The 15,980-nt window shown below is 34.2% G+C and overlaps 1 protein-coding gene across 1 annotated transcript in view; it reads left to right on the top strand.

Moving 5' to 3' along the window:
* rap1b (RAP1B, member of RAS oncogene family) overlaps positions 1–15,980 on the top strand; it is an 85,873-nt gene extending 69,893 nt beyond the window's left edge. The window contains 3 exon segments of the mRNA NM_199533.1: positions 3,570–3,713; positions 14,175–14,290; positions 14,400–15,980. Of these exon segments, the coding sequence (NP_955827.1) occupies positions 3,570–3,713; positions 14,175–14,261 (231 nt within the window). The 3' untranslated portion in view covers positions 14,262–14,290; positions 14,400–15,980.

The following is a 15,980-nucleotide window of genomic DNA, read 5'->3' as shown; positions in this document are numbered from 1 at the left end:
TTTTCACCTACACAGTTTCATAAATCAAGTTTTTAAGGAAGCCCATAGTCTTCTATCTGGTCTATAGTTCACACCCTGCACTTAACACTCAACTTTAGCTTTCATCGTGGCTTGTTTTTAAAGCCACCCTGAGCTCTTATATGCTAGCCAGCGTCAATAATGGTGACCTCTCTGCTGCGAGGGGGGTCGTCTTTGTTGATTTATAAGGACAGAGGTATTGGCCTTTGCTGCTCTGTTTGACAGCTTTGGTTGGGCATGCAGTTTAGTAGTTGAGTTTACTTGTGCATGCTTTTTTTATCTTATCCATTTCAGAGATGTTATCAATAGATGTTTCTAGCGGTTCTTGTTTATAAATGTGTAATGTAACTGCACAAACTCTATAGTGTAAACATGAAGTCTCTTTTTTTATTGTCTTAATTCTCAAATAGTTTTACACTTTCATCAGATATATGTCAGAGATTATACATCCGAGTACACTCACATATATAAGCACAAATTCAATATACAGTACTCTCTTTCTCTTTTAGCAATATATGCTTTCCTTTTGTGCGCATTTAAACTAATGTTATACAAAATAATAAAGAATAAATAAAAGAAAAGAAAAGGAGAGAGACAAATAAGTAAAATAAGTGAATACATAAAATAGGATATACATACACATAAGCAACAAAACTATGTACATGTAGGGAGTGATTCTTTTTTTAAGCTAACATTAAAGTTCAGGTCTATGGGATATTGCGTAATTGGACCCTTTTTCCCAGAATGAAATAAATTGTTCCAATTTTCTGATTTACAAATGTGGTGGTTTCCTCCATTTTATGAGTTTTCAAACATGAATTCTCTTAAACCTTTGAGGGTCTATACTTGAGCACAGATAATGGAATAAAATTGACTTTTTGTGAACATTTTATATGACACAAAAATTAAGACGATTATAACAAAATTGTTTAAATGAATCTTTTAATTAGGTAATATTTTATTAAATATAGATTAAGACAATAATAACGTCTGTTTAAAAACAAATATAGATAAATTATTAACTATTAATAATAGTGTCAAAGTGCAATAATAATGTTGACATACTACCTAAATATTGACTATTTCAAAATTTTGACAAATATTAATAAAACAAAATAATTATTCTGAACTTTTTTTATTAATTGTATAATGGCTTAATAAAAAAGCTTCTTCAGTCTGTTTTGACCTTTTTATTCAGATTAATTGATGTCAGATTCTTTCGAAACCTTTGTTATAATTTATGATTTATTAAAATATCTTTCGTCACCAAATCAAAAGCCATATTAGCGCTTCTAAGAGCTTTAGGGAATTTTCAATAGGAACACAGCATAGCATAGCACAACATAGCATAACATATAACATATTACATAACATATAGCATAACGTAACTTATGACATAACATATAGTATAACATAGCATAACATATAACATAAAATATGACATTACATAACACAACTTATAACATATGACATAGCATATGGCATAACATAACATAACATAACATAACGTGACATAACATAACATTTAGCATAACATAGCACAACATATAACATGAAATATGACATTACATAACATAACTTATAACATTTGACATAACATATACAGTAGCACAACGTAACATATGACATAACATATAGCATAACATAGCATAGCATAACATTACATAGCGTAGCATATGACATAATATAGCTAACCTAATATAAAATAACATAACAAAACAACATAACATAACATATTACATAAAATGACAGAACACAACATATAGCGTAGCATAACATAGAATAACATACAACAACATATGGCATAACAGCATAATATAGCACAACGTAACATGACATAACACAGCAACATAGCATAACATAACACATAACATAGCATAACAGCATAACTACAGCGTAACATATAATAACATATGACATAAAAGCGTAATATAGCATAGGATAACATAGCCACATTACAACATAGCATAAAATAACAAAATGTCATAACATAACACATAACATAGCATAGCATAACATATAACATAGCAGAACACATAACATGATAATATAGCATAACATATAACATAACATAGCATAGCATAACATAAACCGTAACATAACATAACATGAAAAAGATAAATGATTATCAGTGAACAAATCTAACTTGTTCACCCCTGTAAAATTACAAATAATTGACTTCCTGTTGTTTTGACACTGCCAAATGTGTGAACATCCTTTTGTCACAAATTTGGTTGAGCTTGGATTGAAACATGACGAACAATGTTAAAGGAAATCAGTCCCTGTGAAAGGTGTGTCGGTGTGTGTGTGTGTGTGTTTGAGAACTGGTTCTGAATGGATTCTGAGAAAGATGATATAATGTGATGACCTCAGTTGACCTGTGTTATTTTAGTCCACTTCCTGAACTCCGCTGATTTGACTGTGGGCGTTTAGGTTATTTATTCCATCTTTGCAACCTAGTTCACTTTTTGTATTCGGTACGCAATTTGTTAATTTCCCTGTTACCTTGAAAATATCTGCTGAAAGTAAAGGCAAATGCTGCATCTTACAGTTTCACTTCTGCTGTGATATCTGAATGGTTTCACTGGAGTTGTGTGGGAGTTTTTTTTTTGTGTGTGTGTTTGGTTTTATATGCAAATATGAATGCATGTTGAGCTTTAAAATGACCAAAGGGATTTCTTTTTCTATTAAGGGAGGATAACAGCTGCTGTAAATTGTGGCGCCTCAAGAATGATTTCTGCTAGTTTAGCAACACTGTTTCTGTTAATGTCTCGAAATAGCTCCCTCGATGGAAAACAGACATTAGGAAATGATGATTTTTTTTAAATAATCAAATTAACTACTTTATTACTTCTCCATAATGTGCTGAAAATTCAAATCAATTGCTTTTCATTAGACAATAATGGAACAAAATGCATAGTATTATAATGCTGAAAGTAATATACATATGTTTATTATTATTATGTTTATTATGTCGTAGTTAAAATGTTTGTATAAAACTAATTGTGCTGCCATAATTTTCAAATGCATACATGCAAATATATAGTATACTTGCATACAGTACATGAATACATACAACCTTACATTTATACATACATAATTAAATAATGTTTAAATCAGTAAACCACTGAATAATTCATTAAATGACTAGTTTAAAGAGGTCATAAAATGTATGTTCAAATGTGTATACTATGATTAACAATAAGGCATTTTCTATGCACTTTTGGGAAGATTAGTTATTGCAATGGTTATACAAACAACAGTAAAAAACAAAAAACAATAAAGCAAATATCCAAGTGTTTGCTGATATATTTGCCACAGTTAATCATGTTTAAAAAACAACAGCAGCATAAACTGATTGTGAAATGTGAAGAAAAGACGAAGATTTCATCCTCAGGTGCAACATTAAAAAAAAAAATTCTAATGCTCAGATTTTTTTTTAGAAATTTTGGAGGTGCTGAAACTCTAAAACTCACAGTATTTTTATTGCAGAGTAACATTTCATTTGTGTAAGTATCGCACTAAACTCTGTGTTTGGGGTCTGGTTATAGGTGCCGATGATCCTGGTGGGCAATAAGTGTGATCTGGAGGACGAGAGGGTGGTGGGCAAGGAGCAGGGGCAGAATCTTGCCCGGCAGTGGAACAGCTGCGCCTTTCTGGAGTCCTCCGCAAAATCCAAGATTAACGTCAATGAGGTGAGCCTCTATGTACCCATAATGCGGCAGAACGTCACATTTCTGATGTCAAAGAGAGTTTACAATACACTCCTAATGATGCTGGTTTGCTTTACCCCAACATTGGGTCAAATATTAACAAAGCCCAGAGTATGGTTAAAAACAAGATAGCATTTGCTTAGTGTATATGACTTTATTCAAGGATTTATGTATAGGAATGTATGGCTACTTTTAAATTGTTGCAACTGGATATGTCAATTTTTAGAAAATCCTGGGTTATTTCAACCTAGAAATGGTTTAAATATGGACGCAATCAACCACTGGGTTACATTTTTTAATTAAATTAATAATATTTAGTATGGTTGGGTTTTTCCATAATTTACATACATAGTTGCATACTGTATAGTTGACAAAACACAACACAAAAATGTGCTGGACTATTTAAACTCAAATGCACACACTCTGAAAAATGCTGGGCTGGAAAATAACCCAACCATAACCAAGGTGCTGTGTTATTTTTTGACAAAAGTGTTGGGTTTACTTATTTAGCCCAGAATGCTCGGTTGTTTTTTTTAATCCAGCCAGTGTGTTAGGTTAACAGTGTTGCTGGGTTAAATATGTCTTAAACATTGGGTTATTTGTTGTTTCATTGCTTTGCTACCATTATATTTACTAAAATTACTAATAAAAGTAATTACCAACCACAAATTAATAAAAAGTAATATACATTTTAAAATTATTAATTTGTTCACACATTTCATCTACCCTATACAGACGTATAAACATTCATTCATTCATTTTCCTGTGATTTAGTCCTTCATTTATCAGGGGTCGCCATAGTGGAATGAACCGCCAACTATTGCAGCATTTGTTTTACGCAGCGGATGCCATTCCAACCGCAACCCAGAACTGGGAAACTTCCATACACACATCACATTCACACACACTGTCATACACAATGACCAATTTAGTTAATCCAATTCACTTATAGCCCAAACCCATACGAACATGGGAAGAGCATGCCAACTCCACACAGAAATGCCAACTGGCCCAGCCGGGACTCGAACCAGCAACCTTCTTGCTGTTAGGTGACCAAACTGTTTTATTTGTTATAGCTGTTTTAATGCAGGTCTGTTTTATCTTCTGTTTATTTCAGAACACACACACAACATATTGCTGCCTTACACCCTAAAAATACTGGATTGTTATATCGTTGGGCCAAACAAGAACAATCTCAAAACTTGGTTAATTTTTAACTTTTCATCCCAATGGTTGGGTTTGTATATATTTTTTTTCTTTAAATATAGGAATTTAAACACTTTCTGTGATTGTAATCTTTGTGCTTTAAAATTAAAAACTAATTTTTTAAAAAAAGTACATGGGCTGTATATTAGCCTGATGATGTCCTGGGTCTGTTTTGTGGAGGTTTGTTTCAGGCTGGGCTTGTCTTCTGACATAACTGTGTTGGCGTCACCATAAAGTTGCTCTTCTGTGAGAACAGTGTCATTGTCAGCGAGTGATATCTCTCCATGAAAGCGCAGTCACACATTAGCCAAACAGCAGTCAGCTGCGCCGGCCGGACACACAGCGGCCTTTTGTGAGCGTAAAGACTCCTGCCTACATGACATAGAGCTGCTTTGAGTTCACTCAGTACGACCGCGCTCAATTACTTCTCCTTACAAGCAGAGTTATATGAAAGCCTGTGTGGTTTCTGAAGGTTTACCACAGGCCGGATGATTTGAGGCCCTCGCTTCAGGATTATTCATTTACTTGTGTCAAAAGTGCAGACCTGAGTATCTTTAACACTCTAACCACCATTACGTACAGTCATGTGAAGAAATTAGGACACCATTTTTTTTATCAAGTAGTAATTAAAAATAGGTATTCAAATTTAGAAGATGAAACCTCAGATGATCATCTCACACCTTGTCAGTATTTTATTTAAGATTAATAAAGCATGAAGGAAAAGGCATCGATTCAGATGCTTGTAGATCCACTGTCATCAATAATTACTTCAATCGATTCTTTTTTTCTCTATGACCTTCTCAGTCTCATTTTGGAGCTCTAGACTATTGAACACCTTGATTTTGTTGGTTTTCTTTTTTTTTTGCTTCAATAATGTTGTAAGTTTGCTGATGTAATTATAGGATTATTGAGTTGTTGCGTGTGCCAATTTTGTGTTAACACACACCTGATGGCTTGAAAATGACAAACTTATACGAATGTTCAGTTAACACATTTGATTAGGAGTACCTGAATTATGTTGTTGTTTATCTAAGGTTTTTATTTTCCCAATTTTAAGAGCTGCCAATAATTAAATACATTTTTTTTTCATCATGACATGGAAAAATGTAAATATTGAATGTCCTAACTTTTTCACATGACTATCTGAAATGTCTACGGTGTTTGATATGACATGTTACAACTACATATTATGGCTCTGTCTTGGCAAATGAATGTTTACAGGCATGAAATTATAATTTTCAGTCATCTAAATCAGGGATTGCGAAACTTTTCAGCCCACGACCCCCAAAATAACAATGCCATTGACTTGAGACCCCCAATATCCTCTGAGGTATTTATAAATATGTAAACCATATTGCCACACACATACTAATAGGCCCTAGTCTATTTCTCATTCAGTTTTAAAGATCGCCTCTCGGAGACCATCCTTCATGTTCAGTTATGGCCTGTTTTTATTTTTGATATGCGTGAGTGCCGTAAAGGTGTCAGAAAGTTGAACCTGGTTACATAAAATCAATGTGCAGTCACTTTAATATAACGTAATCACCCCAGGCGTTGCAAAAAAAATATATAAAACCAAACTTTTTATTTCCATGTTGTTGTTTTATTATGTAACTCTTAACTACAATTTTTTCTGTAGGTTATGGATAACATATGCTAATTGTAATGGTTTAATAAAATGAATTTCCTTTTTATTAAAGAGCCCATATTATACATGAAATAAGGTCATATCTTGGTTGTAAGGGTCTCCAACAACAGTCTAATATGCATGCAAGGTCAAAAAACACTTTCATGGTCTTATAATCTGCATTTATTTTTATCTAATTATCCCAGCGACTCCTGTATGAATCGTCCAGTGATTCATTTGTTCCCAAACCCCTCCTTAGCGCGAAGCTAATCTGCGCTGATTGGGCCGATGACAGTCTGTCGCGATTGGTCGACTGCCTTCAGTCAGAGAGGGAAATGGCCAATAGCTAATCAGCAATTTAAAAAGTAATCACAGTTCATACACGCTCGATAGTGTAGGCGTGGACTTTAGCTGCCACACTATGGCGAGTGGATAGTGCCACGGATAACCGAACGAAGGAGACAGTCGTGTACTCGCCATACCACACACACACAAAAACACACACACACCTCCGGATGACAACGCTCCCGCTTCAGCCCGCACCCGCCAGGTTTTAGCCTGAGAACCCGCTCCGTTTTCTGCCCGCCGCGCCCGGTCCCGCTAGAGCGGAGAACACAACCAAATATCACCCAGTATACAGTCCAGACAGCCAAGCTGTCTGTTTAAAAAAACACACACAGCACAAAGTACACAAAGCTCGTTCGTTCGTTCGCTCTCTCTCTCGCTCTCTCTCTCCCTCTCTCTCCCCACGCCAGATTTCTGCGGCGCGGGAATACATTTCCGAATAAATCGCGGGAGCAGAACTCTAGCACGGAGCTCCATAAACAAACAGCACGCGTCGCATTTTTAACGTGACTTTGCACGCGATAAGATAATATATCCAGTTAACCTGATACAGTACACGCGGTTACAAGTAACAAATCACAACTAAATACATTTGCAAGCTAGAGTAAACGAGGCAACAACTTTAACCGCACGTACTTACACTTGAGAAATGTAGGAAGAAACCCATCCTGACGTCCATCAGTTACTCTTTACTGATCCTTCCTTTAACAAACTCAGATGAAGTATTCTTTGTAGCATGTAGCTTCCAGAAGTTTCCAACTGCTTGGTTATAATGCTGATGTTTCATCTTTGGGTAGAGACTCAATATATCCATCTGCAGTGTGACTTCAATCGACCGGCATGTTTGTGTGCGTGTGTTTGTGGGTGTGCGTGTGTTTGTGGGTGTGTGTGTGTGTGTGTGTCTGGGTTACTGCGTCAGAGGGCGGGGCCTCAGGTTTGAAATCTCCCGGGTTTGCGCGTGCACGTGAAAAACTTTGTTTCGTTCGTACGTCATGGCGAAACACCTAATGAGTCGGTATCAAGGCGACTCGTTTGAAGCACTATGATTCGACTCTTTTATAGATGAATCAACAGTTTTAAACACTGTATTCTTACAGATTTAAGCCTTAGCTGGATACTTCACTTCACTTAGAGCTGTGTTACACACTACATGGAGGGGAATTTTCAAAAACCCATAATATGGGCTCTTTAATCAACAAGCGACCCAAAACCCCCCATAGCCCACAACCCCCCAGCCACTGATCTAAATGAGGTTGAGCCGACCCAGGATGCAACACTGACTGTTGAGGTAGTTCACAATTGGACTCTCTATAACTGAGGCATTTAATGCTTCTAATACCAGTTTATTATTCTTCTGTTGATTGCGAATTAAACTAATTACTGGCTTCTCAGGCAGTACGCAACACTCAGTGCCTAGCAACATACAATGATAAAACATAAGCCGTGCTAAAACATTAAGGCATTAAAAGTACATTTAAATATAAACCAGGTTTTATTGAAACTCTTTTTAACAACAAGGAGTGGTAAATAACATCTTTTTTGTTAAAGGGAGAATTGGATAAATCTGTTTTGTACAATTTTACCCTGTGGCAATTCTAGTGTTAAAGTCTCCAACTCTTCTGTAAGCGAAATGCGGATACTGATTTAATGGATCTCTCTCAATAAGATAATGAGGAACTTCAGTCGCGATTGACCACCATCAAAGTGATTCATCGCTCTCGGTTAACTCAGCCAGAGAGCTTCGCTTTTTACAGGCTTTCATGGTTCTTCTTATTCTTTTTTTTACTTTTTACAGCCCAAAGTGACAATAATGCACTCATGATCAGTGAGCAAGTTTGCACGCACACCAATAATCAGACAACTCTTTCAAATCAGTCCACTGAAAAAACCTGTTTCACTATCTTGGATACCATGTATATAAAACTATTGAAAATCAAGTTGGTGAAAATCAGTGGTGACGTCTAAATGTAAGCATGCATGTCTGTTTGTTATAGTTGATGTTAATCACAGGATTAAACGCTCCAGAGAGTTTTAAAACTACAATAGTGAAATTTGCGCTGACTTTATGAATTGGCAGAAAAATAGTTTGTAAAATAGTTCTGTTAACTTATGAGATCACGCTGTCTTATCTTTTGATTTTTATTTGAAATTTTTTTTTAAAAAGAGGCATGCACCCGATTCCCACCACTAAACCCCAACTATAATTGGGTGATGAGCAAATCATACTGGAAAATCTTTGAGATTGTACAAACTGTACCAATTAGCCACTAAAGGTAAAAGTTCTGAATTGCCATGTGATTGTGAACATACCTCTTTAATAATTTTTATTAGTTAAGGTGAGACTTGAAAATTTTGACTTTTTGGCCCTACATGAAGTGTCTAATTTCAAATACACAACTTTGACATATGTTATGTTAACAGAACAAAAGTTCTCCTGACCTGCACTGAGCCATAAATCTCCACTTCAGCAGCACTAACACACCAAATTCACAGTTTTGTTCAAATCTATATTCTGAAGGTTTTTACTGAGGCATTTCTCCTCATATAATATACATGTTTATATAATCACTGTTTATATAATATTTTGAATAAAAGTCATTTAAAAGACACTTCCAAAATCCCCTCTGTGATTTGACTTGATTTGAATTTTGAACCCAGATTTATGTCATAAATGTATGCAAATTAGTGCACATCTAATTAAAAATGCATCATTTGCATAGTTTAACAAGACATATTAGAATTCTATTAGTCATATAATTGTTTTCAAATTTTAAATGCAGTCAAACAACTGAGTTATTTTGTTACTGCATTCACCTGCCTTAAGACTGAGTTTCCAATATATTAATTGATGGGATTTACTGCATTCACCTGCAGTGTCTTGCCTTAACTCTGGGTTTTACTCACAAACACTGACTCTTGCTGAATGCGCTCAAAACTACCATGAGCACACTTTTACATCTGCGCTAATACAGTAGACTCGACAGAATGCAGGTTAAAGTGTTTACACAAATTGGGTTGATGGGCAAAAATCCAAGTTGATCAGCTTAAGTTTAAGCTGTTTATGGTCTTATGGAGAATGGTCCGGCACATTTACATGACCACACACATTGTCAGCATACTAAATCTGGATTGATTAGCATATATGAAAAAGAAATACTATTTGGAATTGGTTTATTACTCTTTATTTGTGTCACCTCTATGCTTTTAGGCTAGGGTCATTTCAAAACTTGGGAGAGGGGTCTGGCTGCAGACTCGGTGCAATGCAATCTGAGCTACATGCAATGCTTTTGTATGGGCTCACCCTAACCCCACCCCTAACCCTACCTGTCACAGTGATGTCACTCGCTTCATCGAGTGCGTTGTGTCTGACATTGCATCTCTAAAAGATACAATCTCAGCTTGCATCATAAAGGCTGCATCCAGATACTATTGAAACTGGAGGCTTGTCCGGGATTTAAACCTGGGAACTTTTGCTGTATAAATATTAGTTGTTTTGTAAATAAACACAAAATGCTAAATTTAAATAAGAGGGGTTGCTTTGAGTTTTTTTGTTTGTTGTTTAGTGTACTTTTTGATGTTGACTTTGACTTTAGATTTTTTTACTTATGTTATTATTAGCTTTTATTTTTTTAATAAGAGAAGTTTAGATAGTTTTGTTGAGTTTTTGTTTTGAAGTGTTGTATTTTGGATTTAGTTTTGACTTGGTTCGGATGTGGATGTTTGTTCTTTGTGGATTTTAGTTATTTTAAATATTGTATTAATATAATATTTAATATATAGGCAAGGCAAGTTTATTTAAATAGCACATTTCATACACAGTGTCAATTCAAAGTGCTTTGCAAAAACCGGATTAAAAGAGACAAGTATAAATAAAATAAAAACAAATTAAACAGATGAAAACAGCGAATTGACAGTTTTTCCATATTCCAAAACACAGTTGTATCATATTTTCTCATTTTACTCTGAGACTTCCCAATTCTAGTGATCCCCCTGTGGACATTTTCAGTACCTATTAATCTATTGAACGTCTCCAACAGATTCAATTGTTCACCTAAAATCGAAAAGTTAAGTCTTACAGTTCTAATTACTACCCCCCAATTTCAACTTCCCTCTGGAAGTAAATCGCACGGCCCTTGATTTCTACCCCCTCCCAGAAGTAGATTGCTTTTGCTAGCCAAACATAATAAAAGGTATTGATCTCAGCCAGACGCCAGGGACTTTAACCCCCCTGCAACAGTTTAACGATATAATTAATAGTTTCTAATTATTAGGAATATTATTGATATATAAAAGATCACTTGTTGCATATGACATAGCTTTACATCTGTTGTCTTTTTTTTCCCATGATTTGTTTTTAGTTTACAAAATTTATTGATATTATTAAGTTTATTTTAATACCAAATTTACAGAAATTTATTTCAAAAATTTAATTTAAAAATTTTTTTTTTCCCAAAATTTCACATAGTCGAAATTGAGTACACATCCAAAACTGCTTTCAAGTAGAGCAAAATATATTTACAACAGGTTTTTTTATGGCTAAAACTGACTTTCTTGCACAAAGCAAAACCCACAACTACAGTAATTAGACAGGCCATGACCGGATTAGACGGGAACATTTTCTCTCACTCCAAGTTGCTGCTGTGGTCAAATCATCTTGTTTATCAGATTCCATTTAATAAATGAAGGGGGAAAAAAGGCATTATTGATTTGTAAAGGTTTAAGCAAGTCCATTTGCTCTCTCTATCTTCATACTGCAGCTACTTTATGTTGATTGTCCAAACCTTTTAGCAAGGTGCGTCCTGTACTTCTGCATCTGTTTATCTGTGAAACTGAGATCATCTGTACAGTATGTGTGTAGCGAAGCACGGATTATGAGCTTATCCTTCTCAACTCACATCTCCTCACAACACATGGCGGCAGAGATATTTTGCATTACCAGGGCTGTTGAACATCAGTTGCAAATGTCTAATTATGTGTCTGTTACTATCCACTTGTGACATTGTGAATCACTGTCTGATATAAACATGATTTTCAATAGTATTCCAGCACGCCATGAGGATGTTCTTACTATTTGTTGTTGGCTTTTGGCACCGGTTGAACCCAGAAACTATGACGTCAGACTCAACAAGCGGATAGTTTATCTCTGGCCATTGTGTAAAAGCTGCAGATGTTGTGTGGAAATGACTGATAATGCAGGAGCTGCTTCTTGTCCCGCTGAGAGCCCAACATCTGTGCGAGGAAGCGTCCACACCTCCCAATGACTGATTTGTGTCTGTTTCTTTCTCGTATTCGTCGTCTTTAGTTTGTACGCATATTTTAGTTGTTTGTAAAAGTCTCCCTCTGGATATGCTTGGAATTCAGAGTCGATTGTGTGTTTATGCTGTAAATCTGATCTTATTTCCACAAAGCAGACAGTTTTCACATCTTTAGACACGGCAAACAATAATTAGCCTAAGTTTGACACTGACTCTGAAAGATATTGCTTTATTTTGATTGGGTGTTTACAGTAGTTTGTTTTTCTATTTTTATTTAGTTTTTATTTGTTTAGTTTTTTGTTTTATTTTGGTGTTGATTTTTGGTTTTGTTTGTGTTTTTTTTTAATGTTTTTATGTTTTTTATGTGTTCCATTTTTTGTTTTGATTTTGAAAATTGTTTTAGACTGATTTGTTTATAGTTTTGTGTGTGTTTATTTAGCTTCCTTTAGTGTTCTGTGTTTTGTTTGAGTTTTTTTTTTTACATTTGTTTTGGGTTTAGGGTTTGTTTTGTGTGTTTAGTTTTTGTTTTAAGTAGTTTTAAAAAATATATTATACTTTGTTTTTGTTTTGTCATCATGAGTGTACAAGTGTTTATAGTACTTTGCGTTTTATTTTGATTTGTTTTTGTAATTTGGTTTTTGAAGTATGCTTTTTTTTGTATGGTTTTCTTATTGTTTCTTCAGTTTGAGTTTTGATTTTTCAAGCATTTTTTCATTTTCTTTTTCTTTAGTTTTGTGTATTTTTTCTTTCTTTTTTTGTTTTTGATTTTGTTGTCAAGGATTATTATATTTTAGCTTGTGTTTTTTTATTTAGCTTTGAGTTGTTTTTATGTTTAGTTTTTAATTCAGTGCTTTTCCTTGTGTTTTGTGTTGTTTTGAGTGTTGCTTGAGTGTTTGCTTTGTGTGTTTACTTTTTGTTTTGAGTTGATTTTTAATTATTTTTTCTTGTTTTTGTCATCATGAGAAACTTTGATGTCACACTTGACAAGCAGATAGTTGTGTAGGAGTGTTTATAGTAGTTTTATTTTGATTTGTTTAAATTGTCTCAATTTAAGTTTGCTATTATATATATATATATTTTTTGTATAGTTTTTTATTGTGTTTCTTTGCTTTGAGTTTTGGTTTTAAATATTTTAATTTATTTATTTATCAATCAGTTTTTGATTTTGTCTAAGTATTGTTACATTTAATTTTGTGTGTGTGTTTTTTTTTAAGGTTTGAGTTGTTTTTGTGTTTAGTTTTCAGTTCACTGTTTTGTCTTGTGTTGTTTTGTTTGAATTTGGCTTTCAACATTTGTGTTGTGTTGTTTTAAGTTTTGCTTTGAGTTTAGGGTTTGCTTTGTGTTTAGTTTTTGCTTTGAGTTTTTTATTTATTCATTCTTTTACTTGCTTTTTGTTTTTGTCATCGTGAGAAACTATTAAATCAGTTTTAAAAAGCAGATTGTGTAGGAATGTTTATAGTAGTTCATGTTGCTATTTCTACTTTGTTTTTGTTTGCTTAGAATTTTAGTTTTTTGAAGTGTGCCATTTTATTTGAGATTTTTTGTATATTTTTCCTAGTGTTTCTTTGCTTTTGAGTTTTGATTTTTATAATATATTTTCGATTTTGTTTTTTAGTTTTGTGTATTTGTTTTATTTCTTTTTTTAGTTTTTGATTTTTTTGTCAAGTATTATTATATTTTAGTTTGTGTGTTTTTATTTAGCTTGTTGTTTTTTGAGTTTAGTTTTAGGTTCACTGTTTTACCTTGTGTTTTTTTGTTTTGTTTTGTTTGAATTTTGCTTGTACTATTTGTTATGTATTGTTCTGAGTTTTGCTTTGAGTTTTGTGTTTGCTTTGTGTGTTTGTGTTTGAGTTGTTGTTGTTGTTTTTTTACTTTCTGTTTTTGTGTTATGATTTATCATTTTCTCTTTTCTTGCTCTGAAGTGTATAATGAAATGTTTGTAATGTAAATTGATTGTTTGGAATGAAATTGGTTCTTTAAATTCAATTCTCTCTCTCCCTCTCTCCACAGATTTTCTATGACCTGGTCCGGCAAATCAACAGGAAAACTCCAGTAACTGGAAAGCCACGCAAAAAGTCCACCTGCCAGTTGCTCTAATACACAGCTGTTCTTTTGCTCTGAGCCAGGTAGATCTCAATCATCATTGGCTGTGATAAGCTGTCAGTCATTTCTGTTTTAAATTCTTTATCTATTGGTTAAAAACCTAGATCTAAAATAACTTTTTTGTTCCTGCAGGTCTGATTTACTGCTGTGTCTATCAGCAGTGCCAGCATTCCGACGTTACTAAAACCTAACATCGAATGGACTTTCCTATGTGGTGATGCCCCTTTAACAAACCAACCAACCAACCAACAACCAACCAATGGATTCAAGGCTACAGTACCATGACAGTTTTTTGCACATAGATAACCATCATCACTTTCCAATGTCGCGAGAAAGAGATTTTTACATATAAATATATAAATATATATTCTAACTGTATGCAACCGAATAAACAAATGAGTAAATGAATACAAAGCTAGACAAAAATAATTTTAAAAATTACAGAGCCTACACGCAGTGTTATCGCTAACGGAAACAGCCACCGTTGTAAATGTAAGGAGGGAATGTCTAACCAGGCTGTGCACGTTGACATGGCAATTACAATGATATTTATAAGCACCACTATTTTAGCCAGAGAGGAGAGGAAGTCCAAAGAACTCCTATATAAACCATTCTTACAGCTAACTTTCACTCCTTGTTTTTTTTTTTTTTTTTTTTTTTGTAACTTTATTTTTTTGCTTTTATTCTAAACATGATTTCTTCTGCCTTTATTTCTCTTTTATAAATTACTAGATTTTTTTTTTTTTCGCTCTATGGAGATGTTATATTCACAACAGCTATTGATTGATTGAGTTTTACCTTAGGAAAACCTGTGGATACAATGATGTACATGTAAAAAGTTGAAAAAATATAATTTTTTTTTCTGTCGCTATCATTGTCCTTAGCCTCAGATGTTGCCTTCGAGTATGTGTTAAGACCCTTTTGTGTCTCTTTCTCTCTTTTTTTATATAAATATATAATTTAGGTCCATCTCATAGCCTACGCCGAACTTTGTACAGCAGGCTTTTTCAAAAAACAAAAAATAAAAAAGGGGGTATTTAAAAAAATAAAGGGTTTGACAGTTTAGTTGTAGTACCCCTCATACTGTATCCGATCATCTTTTTGGGTGGTTTGGTTATGAATAGTCAAATCCCTCTTGATCCTGATCAAATGTTGGACAAATATACAGTATAAATATATATATTTTAAAAACAAATTGGGGGTTTTAATACACACGACTCAAACTTTGCTCCTTTTGCTTGCTGGTGTCAACCGAGGATATGAAAACCAAATATTGGATCCTGAGGAAACTATGTCTGTTAGTGACTTTGTAATAATTTGCCCTGTTTTCTGTCTTCGTTAGTGTTGGATTAACTGAATGTGAGGGTGTGTGTTAAAAAATGGGAAGAATCGATTCGAACTTTAAAAGAATTAATCGCACATCAAGTGCGATGGGAAAAGGTGTTCATAATGCGCTCTGTAAAGCAGTTGTAGCATGAAATGCGTGTCTCTTTAAACATCAGAAGGACAGGGTGCAGCATGCCGTATGTACACGTAATGAATTGTTTATGAATGCTTTGAGGATTTGCACTGTGTAAAGTGAAGAACACGACTCCTAGGGAGTGTCCGAAACACAGGCGGACACGGGTAATTATTACGAGTCTTGTGTTGTTCTGATTACTGCAAGCAAATGCCTTGATGCTGTTAAAGGTTTGATTGAGAAAAAAAAATGAC

This window comes from Danio rerio, chromosome 4 (genome assembly GCF_049306965.1).
Source record: "Danio rerio strain Tuebingen ecotype United States chromosome 4, GRCz12tu, whole genome shotgun sequence".
NCBI classification, from domain to species: domain Eukaryota; kingdom Metazoa; phylum Chordata; class Actinopteri; order Cypriniformes; family Danionidae; genus Danio; species Danio rerio.
The sequence above is the reverse complement of the archived record's forward strand: the minus strand, read 5'-3'. Positions and strand labels throughout refer to the sequence as shown.